The sequence below is a fragment of the Phacochoerus africanus genome, chromosome 3, assembly GCF_016906955.1.
Source record: "Phacochoerus africanus isolate WHEZ1 chromosome 3, ROS_Pafr_v1, whole genome shotgun sequence".
Classification (NCBI taxonomy): Eukaryota; Metazoa; Chordata; class Mammalia; order Artiodactyla; family Suidae; genus Phacochoerus; species Phacochoerus africanus.
Genome location: NC_062546.1, coordinates 171,743,693 through 171,770,040, shown reverse-complemented (window position 1 = coordinate 171,770,040; position 26,348 = coordinate 171,743,693). Strand labels below are relative to the sequence as shown.

Sequence of the window (26,348 nt, the reverse complement as noted above, 5' to 3'; positions counted from 1 at the left end):
AATTCTTAGTGGTTACACAAAATCCAGTGCTTAAAAACATCATTATCAGAAAAAAATTAGTTCTCAGAACATGAAAATATGCTCAACCTCACCCATAGTAAAAGCAATATGAGTGAAAACGTCAGTGAGACTGGGCAATTTTGTTTTGTCTTTTTAGGGCTATACCCGTGGCATATGGAGGTTCCCAAGCCATGGGTCCAATCAGAGTTGCAGCTGCAGGCCTACACCACAGACACAGCAACATGGGGTCTGAGCCGCATCTGCAACCTACACCACAGCTCAGGGCAATGCCGGATCCTTACACCACTGAGCAAGGCCAGGGATTGAACCTGTGTTCTCATGGATACTAGTCAGATTTGTTTCTGCTGAGCCACAATGGGAACTCTGACAATTTCATCACATAACCTCTCCTAGGTTGCTGGTGGGAATGTAAAATTAGCACAGCCTTTATGGAAGAGAATTTGGCACTTATTGTCAAAGTTGCAACTGTATATATCATTTAACACAACAATCCATCTTTTGATATTTATACTGCAGACATACAAAATTTATACCTTTATGCACAAAATAACATATTATTCCCTACTGTACTGTTTTTTATAAGTAAAAGATTAGAAAAATAGAGGACTAGCTACTTAAATTAGATCTTTCTTTACAACAGAATACTATGCAGCTGTGAAAAATGAATAAAGAAATCTACGACATACTAATACAAAATAATTTCCATGAGATATTGTTAACTGAAAAACTCAAGGCTCCATACAGTATGTATAGCAACTACCTTTATATACAGGACTGCTAGAAAGAATATATACCTATGTAAAGTATCTCTGGAAGAATACATATGGTACAAAAGAAACTGATATCAGGGTCTGCCTCATGGGAAAAAGATCCTCCACTGTATACCATTCTGTATGAATTTTGTACTACATGAATGAAAGTATAAACTATTGAAAATAATACTTATATATAAAGTGGAAAAAAAACTTTACAAAAAAAACATTTTTTGAGGAAATCTTTTATTGGCCTTGTCAGTGGCATGCAGAAGTTCCCAGGCCAGGGATCAAACCCAAGCCACAGCAGTGACAATGCCGGGTCCTTAATCCACTGAGCCACCAGGGAACGCCAGAAAAAAATTTTAAGAGGTTTTTCTAAGTGAATAGAGTGATGTCCTTAAGTGAAAACAAAGTTGCACAAGAATGTACAGAATACGCTATCTTGTGTTGAAGGGAAAAAAATCACCTTTTGGGGGCAACCTCCAGGGAAGTAACTGATTTGGGCAAGTATCAATGGACACTAAAATCATTAGGTGAAAAGTTACTAGGGAACAGAATATTCATATGATGCAAAAAAGTTCTCCACAGTTACTTGCTAATTGAAAAAAAATAAAGTATCTCCAATTATAAAGTAGGATAATTCATAAAATAACAATGTTATTAAAACCAAAACAAAGGATGGGAATTAACTGTTCTAAATTAAAAGGAACGATGAGAAACCAAGTACAATCATGAATATCAGACTGGATCCTGGTTCAAAAAAAAAAAGGAAGAAATCTTGGGCAAACTTTAACATGAACTAGAGTTACATGATATTACGTAATTATTAATTCTCCTAGGTGAGCTGATGCCACTGTGGTTGTACAGGAAATATTCTTATTCTTAGATGATACATGCTGAAGGATTTAGGGATAAAGTGATATCTACAACACACGTTCATAAAGTATAGCAAACATACACACATACAAAGATAAAGACTGGTAAAGCAAATATGGATAATGTTTAAAACTGTTGAATATAACGACAGCTGTAATATCCTTCCAATTTTTTTGTATGTTGAACATTTTCTTAGTAAAAAGTTAAAAGAGAAAAAAATAGAATCTTAAGTGATATCAACTGACATCTTATAAAATCCATTTAGGACAATTCCATAAAGCAATACGTCTACCAAAAAAGTATTAGACCAACTGGAGTTCCTGTCATGGTGCAGTGGTTAACGAATCCGACTAGGAACCATGAGGTTGAGGGTTCAATCCCTGGCCTTCCTCAGTGGGTTTAAGGATCCGGTGTTGCCACGAGCTGTGGTGTAGGTCACAGATGCAGCTCAGATTTGGCGTTGCTGTGGCTGTGGTGTAGGCCAGCGGCTATAGCTCCTATTAGACCCCTAGCCTGGGAACCTCTATATGCCGTGGGTGCAGTCCTAGAAAAGACAAAAAGACCAAAAAAAAAAAAGTATTAGACCAACAAATAAATGCCGGAAGAATGACAACACAGTTAAAAAATTATCAGAACTACTACAGTAATTGTGGAATTAAGCAAGACTCATCAACAAATGCTAAAAAGCAATGGGTGAAAGTTTGGGGAACATGGTATTTCCCCACAGATTATATGTGTACCATTACAAAGGGAATCTGGCAGGTCAAAGGTAACATTATTGAAACCTGTGCCTCCTGATTCATGTGCACAGAGAGAACACACATTACACAGCGTATCTCTGCCAAAAGTTATCACTGAATCCAATTGTAAAAAAAAAAACAGAAACGGAAAAACCCAGGTTGAGAAGATTCAACAAAAATACCAGCTTGCACTCTTAAAAAATATTTTTTGTATGGAGTTCCCGTCGTGGCGCAGTGGTTAACGAATCCGACTAGGAACCATGAGGTTGCGGGTTGCGGGTTCGGTCCCTGCCCTTGCTCAGTGGGTTAACGATCCGGAGTTGCTGTGAGCTGTGGTGTAGGTTGCAGATGCGGCTCGGATCCCGAGTTGCTGTGGCTCTGGAGTAGGCCGGTGGCTACAGCTCCAATTCAACCCCTAGCCTGGGAACCTCCATATGCCGCGGGAGCGGCCCAAGAAATAGCAACAACAACAACAACAAAAAAAAAAGACAAAAGACAAAAAAAATATTTTTTGTAAATCCCAGATTAATTTTTTTAAGTGATTTTTATTTTTTCCATTATAGCTGGTTTCTGGTGTTCTGTCAATTTGCTACTGTACAACAAGATGACCCAGTCACACACACATATATACATTCTTTTTTCACATTATTCTCCATCATGCTCCATAAGTGACTAGATATAGTTCCCAGTGCTATACAGCAGGAACTCTTAAAAAATATTAATGTCACAAAAGACAAAGAAAAGCTGAGGAACTGTTCCAGATTAAAGGATTCTAAAAAAGCATGACACCTAAATGCCACGTGTGCTCCTTGACTAGATCTTAGCTTACGGGAGAAAACCAAGAACATCACTGGGGAAACTGAAAAAAAAAAATGTGTTTATGTATCACATTAAATAATAGCCTTCTATCAATGCTAAATTTCCTGAATTTGGTAATTATATTGGCTTCTTCTTTTTTTTTTTTTTTGCCTTTTAGGCCACACTCGAGGCATATGGAGGTTCCCAGGCTAGGAGTCAAATCGGAGCTACAGCAGTCGGCCTATACCACAGCCACAGCCACAACCACAGCCACAGCCACGCTGAATTCGAGTTGCATTTGCAACCAACACAACAGCTCACAGCAATGCTGGATCATTAACCCACTGAGCAAGGCCAGGGATCAAACCCACATCCTCATGGATAACAGTTGGATTCACTTCCACTGCGCCACAATAAGAACTTCTTGTTGGTAATATTTTTAAAGTCTCTGTTCATACACATCCTTAAGTATCTGAGAAGACTCAGAATGTCTGTAAATTACTAATGATTAGCAAATATAACAGTAATAATAAAAATTATACACAAAGAAATAAAACAATATACGGAAAAATGTTTACTGATAAATATAGGTGAAGAGTATACGGGTGTTCAATCTATTACTCTTGTGACTTTTCTATAAACAAAGAAATAAAACAATATATGGAAAAATGTTTACTGATAAATATAGGTGAAGAGTATACTGGTGTTCAATCTATTACTCTTGTGACTTTTCTATAAACTTGAGACTTTTTATCTTTTATTTTTTTTAGGGTTGCAGGGGTGGCATATGGACCCAGGCTAGGGCTCAAAATTGGAGCTACAGCTGCCAACCTACACTATAGCCACAGCAACACCAGATCAGAACCGCATCTGGGACCTATACCACAGCTTACACAATGCTGGATCCTTAACCCACCAAGCAAGTCCAGGGATCAAACCCACATCCTCATGATTACTAATCAGGTTCGTTTCCACTGAGTCACAATAGGAACTCCAAGACTTCTTTATTTTTTTTTTATTTTTTCCCCCAATTTCCTAATTTTATTCTTAAAACATAAAGTATACCATAAATAATATGGAAAAAGAACAGGAAATGAGCAAACCTCCAAAGACATATCACAAGAGGGGAAGGAGTGTAAATTTCGGGAGGGGGAGCAGGTGGATGGGGTTTTTGGGGAGCTGATGGGGAGGGCACTTGCAGGGGTGGAGGGGACCTTGGGGAAGGTAGTTTTGGAAATTGACCTGGGGCTCTTGCAAGAACCAGCACAGGACCTAGTATAGCGGGGGCTGGAGCAGTCAGTGCAGGCTCTCCCTGCAGGGCTGCTGAATTTTCTTCTGGCCCTTGGTACCCTGCAGGAGCCAGTGCAATGTTTACTCTGAGACTTTTTTAAAATAAAAAGTTAAATTAGGGAAATTACTAAAGATATTAATTTTAAGTATAAACATTCAAGGAAATGTAAAGGAATATAAAATTCCCTATAGATTTAAGAGCAAATTAAAGATGAGAATGAGAGTATTAACTGCTAAGACAAATAAAAATAAGCATAAAGAGCAAGAGACAGCTTTGCTAATTTCAGCAATAAGATATGCAGGCAGGAAAAAATACTCTGCAAAAGTCATTAATTTTACTTCACCTTTTTTTTTTTTTTTTTCCTTTTTTGGGCTGCACCCACGGCATACGGAAGTTACCAGGCTAGGGATCTAATTGGAGCTACAGCTGCCAGCCTACACCACAGCCACAGCCACGCCAGATCTGAGCCGAGTCTGCGACCTACACCACAGCTCACGGCAATGCCGGATCCTTAACCCACTGAGCAAGGCCAGGGATCGAACTCGCAACCTGATGATTCCTAGTCGGATTCGTTTCCGCTTCACCACGACGGAACTTCTACTTAAACTTCTAATTCAAAAAATAATTGCTTTCTTTGTTCAACTAAGAAACTGTACCTTTATCATAAGACACTCCTAACTAAGTATTAGGTAAAAAAGTAAAATTGAGTTTTAATTACATTTCAATTTTGTTCAATCCTGCATTGTGTACTGGAAAGCTATTATGCATCTTCCAGTGTATCAAGCACTGGAGTAGGTACTGGAGTTAGAGAGGAAATATATTTTTTATTCTCAAAGATCTTTTTCTAGGAGAGAAGGAATAAACAGTCAATAATGATATTATGTGATTGAGGTCCCCTAAGAAAGACACCTACGGAGTTCCTGCTGTCGAGCAGTGGGTTAAGAATTCAACTGCAGCAGCTTAGGTGCTGCAGAAATGGGGGTTCAATCCCCGCCATGGCAGTGGGTTTAAGGATCCAGCATTGCCTCAGCTGTTCCGTAAGTCGGGCTGTGGCTTGGAATCAACCCCTGGCCCAGAAACTTAGGTTTGCTGTCAGAGAAGCCACAGAAAGAAAGAAAAGAGAGGAATGGAGGGAGGGAGGGAAGGAAGGAAGGAAAAGAAAGGCACCTAACCCAGAACTGGAAGGTCAGGGAAAGTAGGTAGGCAAGATTTTATGGGATGAGAGGAGGCTGCTATGAGTATTAGAGTACAAGTTATCAGGCAAATGTTGGGAAAGCATTCCAAAGAAAAGACAGGAACACTAGTCAAGTGTAAAGTATCTAGAAATCTAGGTTATTCCAGAATCCTGGGCTTACCCATGAAGCCAAAGTTATTCAGAGGCACTTGTACTGAGGTCATTAGAGTTAGATCTGGAAAAAAAAAGATTTTAACATTTTCCTTTCCTCTTAATATTACACTCCAATTTTAACTAGTGGACCAAGCTTTCATTCAATAGCAAAAGTAACTCAAAAAACAATTTTTTAAAATGCTCATCTGCTTCTTCAGTACTTTTATTTCAAACAACACTAATAATTGTTAGTGTTGCTTATATGAAACATAAAACAGTTATTTCTATTTCTGCCATACATTCCAATTATCCTTCCAGAAAAAGAAACAACTTCTAAACAGGTCTGTAGATTTATAAACAGCTACCTTAAGTAATTCAACATTATTTTAGCCTCTATTACTAGGTTTTAACCACAGCCCATTTTACAAAGTTTCTTTTCTTTCTTCTTCTTCTTCTTTTTTTTTTTAAGGGCTGCACCGGTGGTATATGGAGTTTCCCAGGTTGGGGGTCAAATTGGAACTGTAGCTGCCGGCCTACACCACAGCCACAGCAACGTGGGATCCAAGCCACATCTGTGACCCACACCACAGCTCATGGCAACGCTGGATCCTTCACCCACCAAGCAAGGGCCAGGGATCGAACCCGAGTCCTCACAGATGCTATTCGGGTTCGCTAACTGCTGAGCCATGAAGGGAACTCCAAAAGTTTCTGAATTCAGATCACAATTTCAATCAATGCATAAACTGGAAATAAAACAATTTAATAAGTTATTCATCAAAATCAACCTCTGAAGAGGAAAAAATGGCCTCTGAAATAAATGCAGGAGTTTTAAGAGAAAAATAATAATGTAAGATTATTAAGAGCAAAAGATGACTAGTTTATACAATAAAGAAAACAAATAAAATCAGACACCAATCACAAGTTACAAGTTCACACACTAAAACAGGTAAAGGAAGCCTGTAAGGTAAAGAAGCCTAGGAAGTTAGGAAAATTTGGAAGATAATACTTTTAAGTCAAAAGAATGTCAAGTAATCCAACTAGACAAACACATTACATTTTCTCCCTCTAAAGTGGTATAGACAAAAAATACAAAACACACCCCCTGGAGATTAGGAAGATTAAATTAATGGAACTGCAACACTGTTAAATAACACTAGAAATACAAAGTACACGGTAGGCTAACATTTTTGGAGGACAAACTGGTAAACAGTCAGTTTTAAAAGAACATGGGAGGAGGAGTTCCCTCATGGCTCAGCAGGTTAAGGATCTGGCATTGTAATGCTGTGGTGCAGGTTCCATCCCTGGCCTGGGAAGTTCCGCATGCCATGGCCATGGACCAAATAAAATTTAAAAAAAAAACAAAGAAAAGAACATGGGAGGAGAGGGGACAGGAAGCAGAGATTGGTGACAATGTAGTATTAAATGCTGTACTAAACTCTAAATCAGCATATATAGACAATCAGTCTCATAGACCACCCCTGCTCCACTGGCAAGAGTATGGGTTAAGGAATGACTGGCTATTTGAGATCACAGGGAAGGAACAATGTCTTCTGAAGAAACAAAGGGGAAAAAAAAATAAGAATAATGCCACATTTTAGCTACCTTTGTGTCAAGTTATTAGGATGATAAATAATCAGGTATAGTAAAATCTTTTTTTTTTTTTTTGGTCTTTTTGACTTTTCTAGGGCCGTTTCCGCGGCATATGGAGATTCCCAGGCTAGGGGTCTAATTGGAGCTGTAGCCACCAGCCTACGCCACAGCCACAGCAACGCGGGATCCGAGCCGCATCTGCAACCTACACCACAGCTCACCGCAACTCCAGATCCTTAACTCACTGAGCAAGGCCAGGAATGGAACCCGCAACCTCATGGTTCCTAGTCAGGTTCGTTAACCACTGTGCCACAACAGGAACTTAATCATTCCTTCATTCTCATGACCAAAACAAATGATGGGGTGGGTCAGGAGGGAAAATCATTTTCCTATATTCCTTTTTTTTTTTTTTTTGGTCTTGTCTTTTAGGGCCACACTTGCAGCATATGGAAGTTCCCAGGGTAGGGGTCTAATTGGAGCTACAGCCACTGGCCTATGCCAGAGCCACAGCAATGTGGGATACCAGCTGTGTCTGTGACCTGCACCACAGCTCATGGGCAACTCCAGATCCTTAACCCACTGAGCGAGGCCAGGGATTGAATCCAAGCCCTCAGGGATGCTAGTCGGGTTCGCTAACCACAGAGCCACAACGGGAAATCCAATATTCCTAATTTTTTGATGCTGCCTTTTTCTATATTTTCCAGAACCTCCTTCTCCCATTCCTACTCCTTCATCGGCCACTGAGAAGGATCTTAAAGAGTCATACACACTATTTTTTTTAATGGCTGCACCCATGGCACATGGAAGTTCCCAGGCCAGGGACTGAATCCGACTACAGCTGCAACCTATACCATAGCTGCAACAACGTTGGATCCTTCAACTCACTGTGCTGGGCCAGAGATCAAACCAGCACATCTGCAGTGACCCAAGCCCCTGCAGTTGGAGTCTTAACCTACTATGCCATAGGGGGAACTCCCATACACAAATTTTTTTAAATGAAGAAATCAAGGCTCAGAGTGGTGATACAATATGCCTTGTCTAAAGCAGCTTTCTGGAACCACTCATCTACAACATAAGATAAATTATTTCTAGCATATTATCTACTGTAGTACAGTCTAGATCACAGGTCCAGAAGTGCCCAGGATGCCTTAACAGGGGCAAAGATTGTTTATCAGTCCCAAGATTCTTTAGCTTGAATCTATCTCAACATAACCTTCTAGTAAGTTAACAGCAACTGACAAACTGCACAGGAGATGAAACTTACATGCCATCTTTGTTCTAATCTGACAACAATCAAAGGTAATAATTATAACAGCTAGCATTTATTGAATGCTTACTATGTGCCAGACAATGTTCTAAGTGTTTTACATCTATTTCCCTGTTTAATCCTCATTTTAACCTTAAAGAATAGATATTATTATTTTGCTTTTTAGGGCTGCACCCATCAACCTCATGGTTACTAGTCAGATTTGTTTCCGCCGCACCACAATGGGAGCTCCAAGAAATTAACTCTTTAAGTGATTTTCATCCTTCACTAGCCATAAAGCTTTAACTGTTCTGCTCACTCAATCCTTTGTAAATGCTCCTTGAGTGTTTATTCCATCAGGTACAGTACTAAGTCCTAGGGTTGAAAATACAGAAATGGACGAGCCAGACACAGTTCCTGCCTTCGTGAGCTCCCCATCTAATGAATATGAAAAGTATTAAATAAATGATTAGAAAACATTAATTATAATTCTGATAAGTGCTATAACAAAAACTACACTCAACTAAGACGAAGTCATCATTTGGCTTTATGATCTTTGACTTCAGTTTCCTCATTTGTAAAACTAGGAGGTGGATCAAATGATCTCTTAAGATCCTTTTAATTAAAACTTTTTATAAATCTAAAAGTATAAAACTTTCCAGAGTCCCTTTGTCAGGATATTTACATTTACAGATTATACCAGCAATGTAATATAATCTTCATCTCACAACACATGAAGATTTTTGACACAAAAATACAAGGTTGGATGGAAAGTAAAGTAATTCTTGGGTTTTTTTGTTGTTTTTTTGCTTTTTAGGGCCACTCCCACGGCATATGGAGGTTCCCAGGCTAGGGGTCTAATCAGCTACAGCTGCCAGCCTACACCACAGCCATAGCAACGCCAGATCCAAGCTTCGTCTGTGACCTACACCACAGCTCACGGCAATGCCGGATCCTTAACCCTCTGAGAGAAGCCAGGGATCGAACCCGCAACCTCATGGTTCCTAGTCGGATTCATTTCCGCTGCACCACAACAGGAACTCCAAGTAAAGAAATTCTTACTGTTACAGATTTTTAAGTCCAAATTCCATATATTAAATATATTGTGATGTTCTCAAGTATAAAGAATGAGTGGGAGAAAAGTACGTTCATAAATTTTCTGTATGTATCAGGAAACCCTTTGGAACTGTTTAAAACGAACATTTCTCAAGGCTCAACAAGCCTCAACCAAAACCTACTATAGAATATCTGATGGCCAGGTCTGGGAATCTGCACTTCTGATAAGCTTCTTGGATTATTCTAACACACTTACTAAAGTTTTAAGAATTTGAGCACAGAGTAGAACAAAGAAACGGTTTCAGAGTGAAACACTTCGGGGTAAGAATGGTAATGAACCTACCTGTGTAGCCTTGTCCTTCATGCAAGGAGCAGCTTGCCCATGACCATCACGAGGCCAGTGCCCTGCAAGGTAGGGAGCAGCAAGTGTATCCAGGGAGGAGGTGCGGCGGATGATGCTAGAGGGGCTGGAGGAAGGCGGTCTCGTTTTGTCACCTAGATTTAAGATAAAAACACTTATTGTAAAAAAATAGATTAGGAGGGAAACAAAATAGAAACTAAGTTTTTAACTATGCAGAGGTTCTAACTTATAAAATGTGAGTAACAAAAAGGAATAAGCTATTACACAAATCTCCAGGGAATTATACTGAGTAAAAACAGTCACTCTCAAATGGTTACATGCTATATGATTTCATTTGTATAACATTTTTTAAATGACAGAATTTTAGAAATGGAAAAAAGATTAGTGGTTGCCAGGGTCAGAGATAGGGGAGGGAAAGTAAAGTAGCAGAAGAGAAGCAGGTGTTATAAAAGGGCAACACAAGGGACCCTTGTGATAGAGAACTATTTGCCCTCGACTGTGGTAGGATATATACAAACATACCAAGGAGAATAAGCAGTACGGAATCAACACGAGTATACAAATGACCAAAGTAAAACTGAAGAAATGTGAGTAAGTGTAGTGGATTATACACTGTCAAAATACTACAGAGGTCTACAAAGTGTTATCACTGGGGGAAACTGGGCAAAGTATATAAAAGATCTCTTTGTGTTATTTCTTACATTGCAATTGTCTCCACAAAAAATAGAATATAAGACAAACATAAAATCTACCCACTTAAAAATGTTCATCTCTTCTTTTTAAAAAAATGTTGACCTTAGGTTTTAAGATTAAGTACACATAACATGTAAAATACTCATTTATCATTATACCACCTATACTCAAAAGGATATAAGGCAGCTGAGATAATGTTAAAGGTAAAATTTCATTTTAATCAGCTCTGTAAGGCACATATTTTAGTGAGTTTTTGTTACAATAAATAGACTGTAAGAAACTATAGCTTCCAATCTATTAGAGTTATACCTGAAGCCACATATGCAAATATAGTTTCCATCTCAAGCTACAGGATATGTATTTAGATATAAGCCAAAAATAAAAACTAACAAAAAACCAAAAAATTAGAGGTTAAAGAGAAGGTAGAGGTGATGTAGAAAAACACACTCATTATCTCTTTTATTGAAGGGTGAAGGCAATAGCTTAGCTAACTTATGATTTAAAAAAAAAACATTAAGGGGTTTAAAATAATTAAACATAAATATATGCATAGGTAGGATTATATTATAATGCTACCGTCCTAGGTTTATATGACAATAATTACCTTGTTCTTCTTTTTTTTTTTTTTGAAATTTTATTTTTTTTTTTTTTACAGAATAGAATACATATGTTTAAACACAATTACATACACACAGATTATTATATCATGGATCTTAAGAAAGAGATTAAGTGACTCCCTCTGGAGAAGTGGAATGGAAAATATGCTGAGACAAATAGGAAATTTATTCTATACTTTATCCCATTTTGTATGGCTTTCATCTTTACTGTTTAGTATTATCTATTACATTTCAATTTTTCTTTAAAAATTAGCATTTTATTAAAATTGTGTATATTATGCAACTAAAATTTATAAAGAAGAAAGCCTTATATACCATTAAATATTTTATATAGCATAATAAAAAGAATAACTTAACTGGTAAGAATAACAAAAATAATACACCCTCTGAAAATAAGTAAAATATAAAATGCATAAATTGGTTGAAAAACAGTGTAACTATATAAATATGTCCTCACAATTTGTTACATCTTATTGATTCTTCAGTATAGGCATTACACCATTCTAGGTGATGTGATAAACAAGACATTATAGACCTTACATTGTACCATGGAGAGAAATGGTTACTAATAATACAATTGTAGAAACTGAATTATTTAATTGTACAGTTGCATTATTTAATTATAATTATCATAAATTCTTTGATGGAGAGGAAATCAGAATCAGATCTAGGAAGACTTCAGCATTCCAAGAATGATGTCAAATGACCCCCTTCATGGTGGATTATGCACTTATTTACTATGAGATATATTTCTTCTCCAGAGATTCCTTGGTTGTGTATCAATTGTAGATTTTTGGTTTGCAGTTATTCTAAAGTTTTGATATAAGAGTCTATATGTATATGAAATTGTTTTAAGTTGTTGTTCTCTTAATTGCAAAGTTCATCTCCAGTGTCCAGCATTTGTACCCACCTCTTCTCATGATTTCTGATTTTGGTGGTATAATTGTGCATGGATGATTTCGTATCTTTACTGTATATATACCTTTACTTTACTGGTGAGCCTTGTCATTTGTGGAGTTTTTGTTTCTTGTTGCGGCCTTTTCTTTTCTGCATAGAGAAGTTCCTTTAGAATTTGTTGTAAGGCTGGTTTAGTTTGCTGAATTCTCTCAACTTTTGCTTATCTGTGAAGGTTTTGATTTCTCCTTCAAATCTGAACGAGAGCCTTGCTGGGTAGAGTAAGCTTGGTTGGAGGTTTTTTCCTTTCATCATGTTAAGTATATCATGCCACTCCCTTCTGGCCTGCAGAGTTTCTGTTGAAAAATCTGCTGATAGCCTTATCAGGGGTTCCCTTGTATGTTGTTTCTTTTCCCTAGATGCTTTCAAGATTTTCTCTTTGTCTTTAATTTTGGTCAGTTTGATTAATATGTGTCTCGGGGTGTTCCTCCTTGGGCTTATTTTATATGGTACTCGTTGTGCTCCCTGGATTTGAGTGATTCCTTTCCTATGTTAGGGAAGTTTTCGGCTATTATCTCTTGGAATATTTTTCCTGTCCCCTTCTCTCTCCCTTCTCCTTCTGGCACCCCTATAATACGGACGTTGGTGCGTTTCACGTTGTCCCAGAGTTCTCTGAGACTCTCTTCATTTGTTTTCAATCTTTTTTCTCTTTTCTGTTCTGCATCTGTAATTTCCACTAATTTGTCCTCCACCTCGCTTATTTGTTCTTCTGCCTCCTGTATTCTGCTGTTGGCTGCTTCTAGTGAATTTTTTATTTCAGTGATTGGATTTTGCATCTCTTCTTGCTTAAGTTTTATATCTTGTATCTCTTTGGTCAGTGTTTCCTGTAAGTTATCCATCTTTGCCTCCAGTTTATTTCCAATGTCTTGCATCATCTTCAGCATCAACAATCTAAAGTCTTTTTCCTGGAGGCTGAGAATCTCCTCATCACTTAGCTGGGGTTTTTCCTTTCTCCCTCATCTGAGTTACAGTCCTCTGTCTTTTCATTTTTATAGGTTTTTGGTGTGGTGACCTTTTTACAGATAATAGAGTTGTAGCCTCTCTTACTTCCAATGTCTGCCCTCCTTGTGGCTGAAGTCAGTATGGGGGCTTGCTGTAGGCTTCCTGATGGGAGGGGCTGATGCCTGTCCCCTGGTAGGAGGTGCCAATTCTAATTCCTCTGGTGGGTGGGGCTTAGTCTCCGGGATGGGATTAGAGGCAGCTGTGTGCCTGAGGGTTCTTTAGGTAGCCTGTTTACTGAGGGGTGGGGCTGTGATCCCATCTGGATTGTTGTTTTCCCTGGGGCTTCTCAGCACTGACTGACGGGTGGGGCCAGATTTTCCCAAAATGGCCCCCTCCAGAGAAAGGCAGGCTGCTGAATATTCCTGAGAGCTTTGCTTTCAATGTCCTTCCCTCTCAACAAGCCACGTTCACCCCTGTTTTCCCAGGATGTCCTCCAAGAACTGCAGTCAGGCCTGACCCAGACCCCTATGGAGACCTCGCTCTGCCCTGGGACCCAGTGCACGTGAAAGTCTGTGTGCGCCTTTTAAGAATGGGGTCTCTGTCTCCCCCAGTCCCATGGAGCTCCTGCACACAAGCCCCACTGGCCTTCCATGCCAGATGCTCCAGGGGCTCTTTCTCCCAATGCCAGATCCCCGCACGTGAGGGTTTGATGTGGGGCTCAGAACTCTCACTCCTGTAGGTGAGTCTCTGTGAACCACTTAGTTTTCAGTCTGTGGAGCTTCCCACCCCAGAGGTATGGGGTGGTTTATATCGTGAAATTGCCCCTCCTACCTCTTGATGTGGCCTCTTCTTTTTCTTCTGGAGTAGGGTATCTTTTTTAAGGTTTCCGGTCCAGTTGGGTGAAGAGTGCTCAGTCTTTGTGAATTTTGTTGTTTTTAGGAAAGATGTTAAGCTCCAGTCCTTCTATTCCCTTACCTTGTTCTTCTTAAGGCCATAAGAAGAACCTCTCTTCTATTTATACTACCTTATGTCTAAATAAGGGTCTTATTAGTTACAAATATAAAAGTTCAGTTGCTGGTTATATGACCCAAATAACAAAAGATTCAATTCCACTAATAGCTTCAGCAGCTGTGTTGCTGAAAATCATAAAAGTTGCTTCACAAGATATGCCTCAGATACATAATTTGTTTTCAAAATGGCACAATTATTTCACTAAAACGGTGCCTAATTGTTGCAAACGCTAACCATCTCTGCATGCAGTCTTCCTTTTATAGTTGAACACAAAATAAATACAGTACATATCCATAAGTTCAAGGAAGCATGTACCAATATTATTAATTGAAACAAGTGAAAGCAATAAATAACGTTCATGATTTTTCCCCTAAGAAATTAATCTCTACTAGTGTATACTCATTATAATCAAATTGCTAAAAGCTGTCTGGCACTTTTCTCCCCCAACTATGATATTGCTTCAGTCACCCACCATTAGATCTTACTAATTGGGTCTGTTTCTGTTTTGAAGATTTTTAGTTATCTAAGTGTTGACTTTTCAACTAGGTCACCTAAGATTATTAAATTTTCTATAAGAAAATGGAAAATAGAATGGTTGCATGTAAAAATACTCATAAACATTTTCTCTTTTGAACTCTCTTCATTGAAACATTTACTAAGGGTCTGTGAGCCAGCATTAAGCCCTAGAAATTAATGTTACAGCCCGCCATGGAGAACAGAGTCTACAGCCAGCTTGTCATTACACCATTTCAACCCAAGCTCCCCAAACGGACAAGATTTGGTGCCTAATTATGTAGGAGTTTAAGGGAAAGGAGGAGGCCTCAAGAGTCAAAGATGACTCAAAGATTCCCAGCTTCTGTGAACAAAGGCTATATTTACAAGGAAGTCCAGAGGAAGAGAGTCTTTGACAGCTAACAAGATCCTTCATGATCTGGCCTCTCCAGCCTCCCTTTCTTGCCCACACTGCCTAAAATCCCAACCACGCTCAATGACTTGCAGTTTCCTACATGTGCCATGCCCTGCATGCCTCCAGGCTTTTGTCTACCTGTTACCTTCATATCCCTTTCTTTGGTTTGGGTAATTCATATTTGCTTTTGTCTACCTACATTACCTCATATTCCTTTCTTTGGTTTGGCTAACTCACATTTAACATTGCAAACTTCAATTCAGATGCCTGAAGTGAAGTTCAAAATTCGGTTCAATGTTTCCTCTGGAAAATCTTCCTTGAACAGCCACTCAAGCCCCAAAAACACATCAACATCTAAATCAAAAGCCCTCCTGTGTGCTGCCATAGCATGGTTCATCCAAATGGTCTCTTGGCTATCCCAGGGCTCTAGTAGAGAGTGAAATTTTGGAGGGCAGGAATTTTATTCCCCCCACCCACCCAATGATTAAAATAATACCTGACATAAGCAGAGAAGAGAATGACTTCTAATGTTACTATCTTCTATATACAAGGGCAGGTAGGCACAATAAATTCAGATACTCTTTCGTCAATCCAAAGTAAATAAAAAAAAAAAATACTGCATGCTGCATAGTATCACTAATACATAAATCTTTTTTTTTTTAAGTCAAATTCAAAAATAGGGTAGAAAAGTGGTCGCTAGGGGCATGTGGGAAATAGGGAGAAGACGATGAAAGGGTATAAGCTTTCAGGTGTAAGAGGAACAAATAAGGCATGGTTGACTATAGCTAACACTATACTGTATAAGTGAAATCTGTGGAGTTCCCTGGTGGTGAGTAGGTTAAGGATCCAACATATTCACTGCTGTGGCTCAGGTGACTGCTGTGGCCAGGGAACTTCCGCATGCTGCAGGCACAGCCAAAAAGAAAAAAAAAAAAAGGAATGTGCTAAGAGAGTAGAATATAATGCTCTCTCTCTCTCTCTCTCTCTCACACACACACACACACACACATATGCAATAAATATGTGAGGTGGAGGATCTGTTTATGAACTAGATGGGAGGAAACTTTTCACAACGTACACACAGATCAGATCATTATGAGGGAGTTTCCTTATGAGTTAGCAGGTTAAGGATCCAGTGTTGTCACTTCAGGGGCTTGGGTTCAATCCCTGGCCCAAAAACTTCCATACGCCACAGGTGCAGGCAAAAAAAAAATCATTATGAGGTAAGCTTTAAATATTTTACAATTTTATCAATTATACCTAAACAAAGCTGAGAAAAACAAAGTAAATGAAAACAACAAAGCAAAGGTCCAAACCTGACTTTGTTCTTAAAAGCCAAGTCTTTAAAGATGTTAACTACAGGAGGTGTGTGGCATTAAAATCTTCAGTCAGTGTCCTGGGCTCTGGAGTTCAGAGTTCCCCAACTGTCCACACCACTTCAACTAGTTCCTGAGTAACTTCAGTGGCAGCAATGGAGGATCCCAAACCTTAGAATTACATTACATCTCCCAAAGCAACAGAAATAAGAGCAAAAATAAACCAATGGGACCTAATCAAACTGAAAAGCTTTTGCACAGCAAAGGAAACCAAAAAGAAAACAAAAAGACAACTTACAGAATGGGAGAAAATAGTTTCAAACGATGCAACGGACAAGGGCTTAATCTCTACAATATACAAGCAACTTATACAACCCAACAGCAAAAAAGCCAATCAACCAATGGAAAAATGGGCAAAAGACCTGAATAGACTGTTCTCCAAGGAAGATATACAGATGGCCAACAAGCACATGAAAAAATGCTCAACATCGCTGATCATAAGAGAAATGCAAATCAAAACTACCATGAGATACCACCTCACACCAGTCAGAATGGCCATCATTAATAAGTCCACAAATAACAAGTGCTGGGGGGGGGGGGTGTGGAGAAAAGGGAACCCTCCTGCACTGCTGGTGGGAATGTAAACTGGTACAGCCACTATGGAGAACAGTTTGGAGTTACCTTAGAAATCTATACATAGAACTTCCATATGACCCCACAATCCCACTCTTGGGTATATATCCAGACAAAACTTTCCTTAAAAGAAACATAGTACCGCATGTTCATTGCAGCACTATTCACAATAGCCAGGGCATGGAAACAACCCAAATGTCCATCAACAGATGATTGGATTCGGAAGATGTGGTATATATACACAATGGAATACTACTCAGCCATAAAAAAGAACGACATAATGCCATTTGCAGCAACATGGATGGAACTAGAGACTCTTATACCGAGTGAAATAAGTCAGAAAGACAAAGACAAATACCATATGATATCACTTATAACTAGAATCTAATATACAGCACAAATGAACCTTTCCACAGAAAAGAAAATCATGGACTTGGAGAATAGACTTGCGGCTGCCTAAAGGGAGAGGGAGGGAGTGGGAGGGATCGGGAGCTTGGGGTTATCAGATACAATTTGGAATGGATTTACATGGAGATCCTGCCGAGTAGCATTAAGAACTATGTCTAGATACTCATATTGCAACAAAACAAAAGGTGGGAAAGAAAAATGTATACATGTAAGAGTAACTTGGTCCCCATGCTGTATAGCGGGAAAAAAAAATTTTTTTTTAAATAAAAAAAAGAATTAGGAGTTCCCGTCGTGGAGCAGTGGTTAACGAATCCGACTAGGAACCATGAGGTTGCGGGTTCGGTCCCTGCCCTTGCTCAGTGGGTTAACGATCCGGCGTTGCTGTGAGCTGTGGTGTAGGTTGCAGACGCGGCTCGGATCCCGCGTTGCTGTGGCTCTGGCGTAGGCCGGTGGCTACAGCTCCAATTCAACCCCTAGCCTGGGAACCTCCATATGCCGTGGGAGCAGCCCAAGAAATAGCAGCAACAACAACAACAACAACAACAAAAGACAAAAAAAAAAAAAAAGAATTACATTACAAAGGTTCTACAGACCTCATTAGGTTTAGGTATTCACAGAACTTGATCAGGTGCTAGCTTAAAAACTGTACTTCTTGTTATCTACAAAATCATTTAACAAGCAGAAGGGATAAACTAGTCATGTTCATTTGTTCAGAAAGGGAGAAAAAAATCCTTCCTTTTTCAGGTATAAAAATGATAAATATTAGTATAAAGAAACCTAGCAGTACAAAAAAAAAAAAAAACCCACAAAATCCCAATAGGCCACCACTCAGAGATAACCATTCTAACGAATATTTCCAGAAATCTGTCTACACTTACAAGTACAATTTTGTGTAAATGAGGTCCTTTAAGGCATGCTATTACTTATTGTTGAGAAATAAAAAAGGCAAGTCAAGGACTTATTTCCATTGCAATAAATATGAATCCACAATACAACACCATCTTTAATAGCTGTATAGCATCCTATTGGATACTATATATAACTTATGGATACATCATAACTCAATCCCACATTGACTGACTTTTTCAGTGGCAAATATAAATTTTTCTATACTTATTTAATTATTTATGAAAAAGGTTCTAGACATCAAACTGTATATCCAAGGATACATACACATTAAAATTTTAAGTACTGGCAAATTGCCTTCCACCAGAAAGCATTTTGCCCTCACAAGAATGAAACTCTTCATTGTAGCTTAATTTACACTTCCCCAATAACTAATGGCATTGAGCACTTTTAAGACTTTTAAGTGCTTTTTGGCCATTCATTTATCTTCTTTGGTATGGTGTTTGATCAAATCCATCATCCATTTTTTAATTTGGTGACCTGTCTTATTAAGTTGCATTCACGGGGAGTTCCCATTGTGGTTCAGCGATAACAAACCCAACTAATATCCATGAGGACGAAGGTTCGATCCCTGGTCTCACTCCATGGGTTAAAGATGTGGTGTTGCCATGAGCTGTGGTGTAGGCCAGCAGCTACAGCTCTGACTTGACCCCTAGCCTGGGAACATCCATATGCCGCAGGTACAGCCCTAAAAAGACAAAAATAAAATAAAAATAAATGAAATTTTTTAAAAGTTGGATTAATGTATTCTGGATAGAAATCCTTTGTCAAATATATATGAACATTTGCACCTAGTCAGAAATATGTTTTCGTTTTAATAATGATTTTTGAAAAGAAATTTTTAATTTTTTTTGTCTTTTGTCTTTTTTTGTTGTTGTTGTTGTTGTTGTTGCTATTTCTTGGGCTGCTCCCGCAGCATATGGAGGTTCCCAGGCTAGGGGTCGAATCGGAGCTGTAGCCACTGGCCTACGCCAGAGCCACAGCAACGCGGGATCCGAGCCGCATCTGCAACCTACACCACAGCTCACAGCAACGCCGGATCGTTAACCCACTGAGCAAGGGCAGGGACCGAACCCGCAACCTCATGGTTCCTAGTCGGATTCGTTAACCACTGCGCCACGATGGGAACTCCGAAATTTTTAATTTTAATATTATACAATTTATAAACTACTTCTGTTAACAGTTTGTGTGTTAACAGTTTTTGTGTCTTATGAAATCTCTGCCTACCCAAAGATCAGGATCTCTTCCTATTTTTCATCTCGACATTTAACATTTTCAGTTTTCAAATTTAGATCTTTAACCCATTTATTAGATTTTTTTTTTCCTGCTTTTTTCTAGGCCTATACTAGTGGCACATGGAAGTTCCCAGGATAGGGGCAAATTTGAGCTGCAGCTGCTGGCCTACACCACAGCCATAGCAACATGGGATTGGAGCCACATCTGCGACCCACACTACAGCTCATGGTAATACCAGATCCTTAACATACTGATTGAGGACAGGGATGGATCCCCCATCCTCATGGATACTAGGTGGATTTGTATTATTACAGTTAAGTATTATTTACTTCTTAAAAGCTTGAGAGAATTCACCAAAGTAGCCATCTGGCCTGGAATTTTCTTTATGAGAAGGTTTTTCAATTTATTTAACTAGATACAGGGAGAAATGGACATTAAGATTTTCCATTTCTTCTTTTGGTCGTCTCTTTTAAGGAATTTGTCTACTTCGTCTAAGTTGCTGAACTTACTGGCAAAAGTCCACCAATGATCCTTAATTATGCTTTTAATTTATACAGTATCTCTAATAATATCTCCTCTCCTCTTTCATTCCATTCGTAATTTTTATCTGTTTTTCACCTAATCAATCTAACTAAAGGTTTCTCATTTTTATTTATCCTTTCAAAAAACCAGCTATTGATTTCACTGATTTTCTCAATTGTTTTAACAGATTTCTAAATTCACTGATTTCTGCTCTTACCTTTACTTCTTTACTTCTACTTACCTGGGGTTTAATTTGCTCTTCTTGTTCTATCTTCTTAAGGTAGAAGCTTAGAAAATTACTGGTTTTTGGACTTTTTTTCCTTTCTAATATAAAGCACCTTTCAAAGCTATACATTTTCCTTAGCTATAGCCCACAAAATTTATGGTGTATTTCCATTACCATTCAGTTCAAAATATTTTCCAATTTCCTTTGTGATTCTTTTACCCATGGATTATTCAGAAATTTTTTTATTTCCAAATATTTTGGAGAGTTTCCATATATCTTTCTGCTATTGATTTCTAATTTCACACTCATACTTAGAAAGCATATTCAATATGCTTTCATTCCTGTTAACATTAATGAGACTATTTTATGTCTCAGCATATTGTTTATTTCAGGGAATGTTCCATGTGCAGCTGAAAGAATGCGCGGTTGTTGAGTGTTCCATAAATGCAAATTAGGTTATATTTGTTGCTAACACTGCTTAAGTCTTCAAACTGCTTACTAATTTTCTGTCTACCTGTACTCTCAATTATGGGAAGGAATGTTAACCTTGTTTCATGAATTCTGAAGCTTTACTAAAGAAAGAATATGTTCTTAGAATATACATTGTTGATGAGCTGACTCCCCTGTCATTATGAAATGTCTCTCCCCCTCCCCTTTCTTTAGGTCTGCACCCACGGCACATGGAAGTTCCCAGGGGTCAAATGAGAGCTGCAGCTGCCAGTCTACACCACAGCCACAGCAATGCAAGATCCAAGCTGAGTCTGCAACCTATACTGCAGTTCACGACAACGCCGGATCCTTAAACCATTGAGCAAGAACAGAGATTGAACCCGTATCCTCATGAATACTAGTCTAGTTGGTTACCACTGAGCCACAACAGGAACTCCTCCCCTACCCTCTTTTTTGTCTTTTTAGGGCCGCATGCATGGCATAATGAAGTTCCTAGGTTAGGGGCTGAATTGGAGCCATAGCCACCAGCCTACACCACAGCCACAGCAAGGCCAGATCTGAGCCACATCCACAAATTATGCCATAGCTCACCAGATCCTTAACCCACTGAGAGAGAGAGACCAGGGATCAAATCCTCATCCTCGTCGATACTAGCTAGATTCTTAAGCCGCTGAGCTACAACAGGAAATCCCCCCCAACCTTTTTTTTTTTTTTTTTTGGCTTTTTTCTTTTTAGGGCCACTCCTGCAGCATATGGAGGTTCCCAGGCTAGGGGTCTTATTGGAGCTACAACCAACCGTCGGCCTTCACCGCAGCCACAGCAATGCCAGATCCAAGCTGCGTCTGTGACCTACACCATGCCCTACACCACAGCTCACGGCAACACTAAGCAAGGCCAGGGATCGAACCCACAACCTAATGGTTCCTGGTCAGATTCGTTTCTGCTTCGCCCCACAACGGGAACTTCCTCTCCCCTTATTTTTAAGTCAACTTTAAATAGTAATCAGGAGTTCTGTGGCACAGGAAGTTAAGGATCCACTGTTGTCATTGCAGCAGGGTGGGTTGCTGCCTCCCGTCCTTTGTGCTACTGTTGTCATATTGTTTATGCATATATTTAAAACTCAAATGTTACTATTTAGCTTTAAGCAATTATCTTCTAAAGGAAGCAAATGACTTTTAAAAGTCTCATTGAAAACTCATTTACTATTTCTGGTGCCTTTTTTTTTTTTTCCTGGTCTTTTTAGGGCCACACACGGCATATGGAAGTTCCCAAGCTAGGGGTCATATGGGAGCTGCAGCTGCCAGCTTACACCACAGCCACAGCAACACAGGATCTGAGTGCATCTATGACCTACACCACAGCTCATGGCAACACAGGATCCTTAACCCACTGAGCAAGGTCAGAGATCCAATCAATGTCTTCATAGATACCAGTCAGGTTTGTTACCAGTAAGCCACAAAGGGAACTCCTCTCTGGTGCTCTTTATTCCTTTGTGTAGATGCAAGTTTTGATCTGATATAATTTTCCTTCCACAGGAAGAACTGCATAAACATTTCTTATGGTCTAAATCTGCTGGCAAAGAATTCTCTCAGATTTTGTGTGAAAAAACATTTGGTCTTCATTTTAAGAGATATTTTTGCTGGGTATAAAATTCTGTCTGGGTCTACAATTTTGTTTTAGTACTTCAAAGATGTCTTTCCATTAAGTTCTGTTATATATTATTTCAAGCAAGAAAGCTGCCATCAGTTTTTGCTCCCCTGTATATAAAATATTTTTTCTAGCTGCTTTAAAATTTTTTCCTCTAGCACTGGTTTCAGCCATGTGATTATAATGCAACTTAGTATGGCCATTTTTTTGTTTATTTTGCTTGAAATTACTAAACCTCTTGGATCAGTAGGTTTACAGTTTTTATAAAATTAGGAAAAATTTCAGTCATTACTTCTTAGAACTTTTTTCCCCCTCTCCTTTTTTCTGGGAGCAGAATTATACCCACCACTGCCTCCTAGATCACAAAAGTTCTATTCACTTTTTTTTTTTAAGTCATTCTTTTCTCTGTGTTTAATTTTGGGTAGATTCTATTGCTAAGTCTTCAAGTTCACTGACCTTTTCATCAAATAAGAAACTGCTGTTATCTGTTAATCTCGATTAGTAAAATTTTCATTTCGTTTATTCTATTTCTCATCTCTATATATTCCATTTTATTTTTAATATTTTCATTTTCTTCTCACTGGATTCATGTTTTCCTTTAAATCTTTGAGCATTCTGAACTTTTTTTTTTTTTTTTTTTGCTCTCTAGGACCACACTTGCAGCACATGGAGGTTCCCAGGCTAGGGGTCAAACTGGAGCTAGAACCGCCAGCCCACGCATAGCCACAGCAACACAGGATCCGAGTCAAGTCCATAAGCCACACCACAGCTCATGGCAATGCCAGAACCTGAACCCACCAAACAAGGCCAGGGACCAAACCCAAAACCCCATGGCTACCAGTCTGATTTGTTTCTTCTGTGCCACAACAGGAACTCCTCTGAACATATTTATAATGCCCATTTAAAATTTTTTGCTGGAGTTCCCACTGTAGCTCAGTGGAAACGAAGCTGACTAGTATCCATGAGGATGCAGGTTCAATCTCTAGCCTCGCTCAGTGGGTTTAGGATGTGGAGTTGCTGTGAGCTGTGGTATAGATCAAAGATGCAACTCAGATCTGGCCCTGCTGTGGCTGTGGTGTAAGCTGGCGGCTACAGCTCTGATTCATCCCTAGCCTGGAAACCTCCATATGCCATGGGCATGGCTCTAAAAGGCAAAATTAATAAATAAATAATAGCTTTTGCTAATTCTATCATCTTTGTTATTCTTAATCTATTTTCCCTGCCTTAAGTTTTCCCCTGGTGTTCCATTTTCCAAATTCTAATAATTTTTCACTGGATGCTGTGCACAGTGTTATTCATTTAAGTTTCTGGGTTTTGTTATTTTCCTTTAAAGATTGTTGAGCTTTGTTTTGAAAGTCAATTAAGAAACTTGTGCATCAGCTTGATCTTCGAAGTTTGCTATGTTTTAGGACAAACCGGAAATGGACTTTACTTCAGGCTAGGTTAGCCCTACTACCAAGGTATGGACATTTGGGGGTCGCTAACTGAACATCTTGGATGATCAAAAAGATCTCACCACTTTGTCTAGCCATAGCCAGTGCCTGAGCAACTCCCTAGCTCTGGAAATTACTCAACTTGTGGCTCCCCAGTCAGTCCTTGCCCAGTCTCACAGAGTTTCATTTTATATACAGACATTCTACACACTCTTAGCAAAGGCTAAAGAAAACCCCTATGCAACTTCAAGAACTTTTTTCTACTCAGTTCCCTCTTCCCTAAATCTGTCAGCAATTTTTAGCCATTTCGACCTCTCTGAACTACATTCTCTATCTCACCAATTAAACAAGTAAGTCATCATGCCCTGACCAAGATTTTCCCCCTGCCTATACCATGGTCTGAAATGTCTCTTAGCAGAAATCCAGGGTAATTATAGCACTCACTTTACCTGTTTCCTTTTTCTTAAGAATCACATTCTCACACTACCTGTTGTCCAATATCTAAAAATTTGATATCCTTTGTCCTATTTGCTCATCGTTTACCATAACAGGTTAAGTTCAGAGACTGCTTCTCCTTATGGCCAGGAGCAGAAGTCACTTCATGTCCAAGTAATCGCACTTTAAACTCAAGTGATTCCTGATGTATGATCTGGGACTACAAATAAATCTAGTGCTTAGGAGTCATTTTATGTATGAAACAGTTTATGATGCATATAGAATTATAAACTTAATGAGGAAAAAATGAAAATGAAAAATAATGAGAAAAAAATGCAACACCTAAATAAAAATAGCACTGAGCAAGTAATATTTATTAGGCATTGTGCTAACTGCTCTCCATGCAATACTTCATTTACAATATAGAATAACATTCTGATGTATAGATTATTCAATTCATTAATTCAATATATCCTTATTAAGGACCTGTTATGGGTCCCTACTCCTCTATGTACTGGTGATACAGTAGTGAGCACAAAACTCCAAATGCACAATCTTTAGGAGTATATTATTAATCCCATCCTCCAGATGAGAAAACTGAGATTCAGAAAAGGTAAGTAACTTGTTTCCATTACACAGTAAAAGGTAGAGCCAAGGCTTGAGTGTAGATCCCTTTAAAATTAGACTCTAAGCAAGAGGTAAACTATCATATTAGAAGGCCTCCAGAACTCACAGACAAGTCAGAAATATAGATAATTAAGTGCATACAACATAGTAGATAAATATTAGAAGATGGGACCTAATCAAACTTATGGGCCCAGAAAGGAAACCATAAATAAAACAAAAAGATGACCTATAGGCTCGGAGAAATATTTACAAATAATGAGACCGACAAAGGCTTAATTTCCAAAATATACAAACAGCTCATAAAACTCAGTAACAAAAACTCACAACCCAATCAAAAAATAGGCAGAAGGAGTTCCCTGCTAGCCTAGCGGTTAAGGATCCGGCATTGCCATGAGCTATGGTGTAGGTCGCAGACACGGCTTGGATCCCACGTTGCTATGGCTGTGGCATAGGCCAGCAGCCGTAGCTCTAACTCAGCCCCTAGCCTGGGAACCTCCAAATGCTGTGGATGCAGCCCTAAAAAGACAAAAAACCAAAAAATCAAAAAAAAAATTTTAATAAAATAAAATTACACCAAAAACTAAAAAAAAAAAAAAAAAAAAGAAGAGTGTCCATTTAAGAGGAGGACTCATGGGCACCTCACATATTTTGCTATAAGCTGCAAGAAGAAACCTGTTGGCACCTTCAACATTTTGTTTAGAAATCCCCTTAGATCTCCTAGATCACCCAGTTCATTAGGCACAATTCGTACTTTCCACTCAACTACTGTCAAGAGTGTTGCTAAGTTTTCTGTCTCAACAAAACAAGGATCTCCCTTTCTCCAGCTTCAATAATACCCTTTTCATTTCCTTTTAAGCCCTCGCTTACAGCTTCCTCAAAGTCCAAATTTGAACAGTCCGATATAGTCTGTTCAAGGAAATTTCTCCATCATCAATAACAAAACTTTCCAACCTCCACCCACCACCTGGTTCCAAAGTCACTCTTTGTACATATTTGTTATGGTAGCACCCACTTAGATGTACCAAAATCTGCTGCATAACAAATTACTCTAAAACCTAGTGGCTTAACACAACAAACATTATCCCATAGGTTCTCTGGGTCAGAAATCCAGGCGTGATTTAATTGGGTGTCTCTGACTCAAGATCTCTCATATGAATGCAATCAAGGCGTTACCTGGGGTGTAAATACCAAGCTCAAGTAGAGGAGGCTCTGCTTCTAAGCTCATTCATCTAACTAATGGCAGACCTCAGATCCTTGCTGGCTACTGTTGGCCAGAGACATCATTTTTTTGCCACCTAAGCCTCTCCATATGACTACTTACATA

The 26,348-nt window shown here is 38.9% G+C and overlaps 1 protein-coding gene across 3 annotated transcripts in view; it reads right to left on the bottom strand.

Moving 5' to 3' along the window:
* The window catches only part of FAM117B (family with sequence similarity 117 member B), a 112,914-nt gene that overhangs the window by 50,548 nt on the left and 36,018 nt on the right, over nt 1-26,348 (bottom strand). For all 3 annotated transcript variants that reach the window (XM_047773264.1, XM_047773265.1, XM_047773263.1), the window contains exon 2: nt 10,044-10,195. In XM_047773264.1, the coding sequence (XP_047629220.1) occupies nt 10,044-10,195 (152 nt within the window). The remainder of the gene's footprint in view (nt 1-10,043; nt 10,196-26,348) is intronic.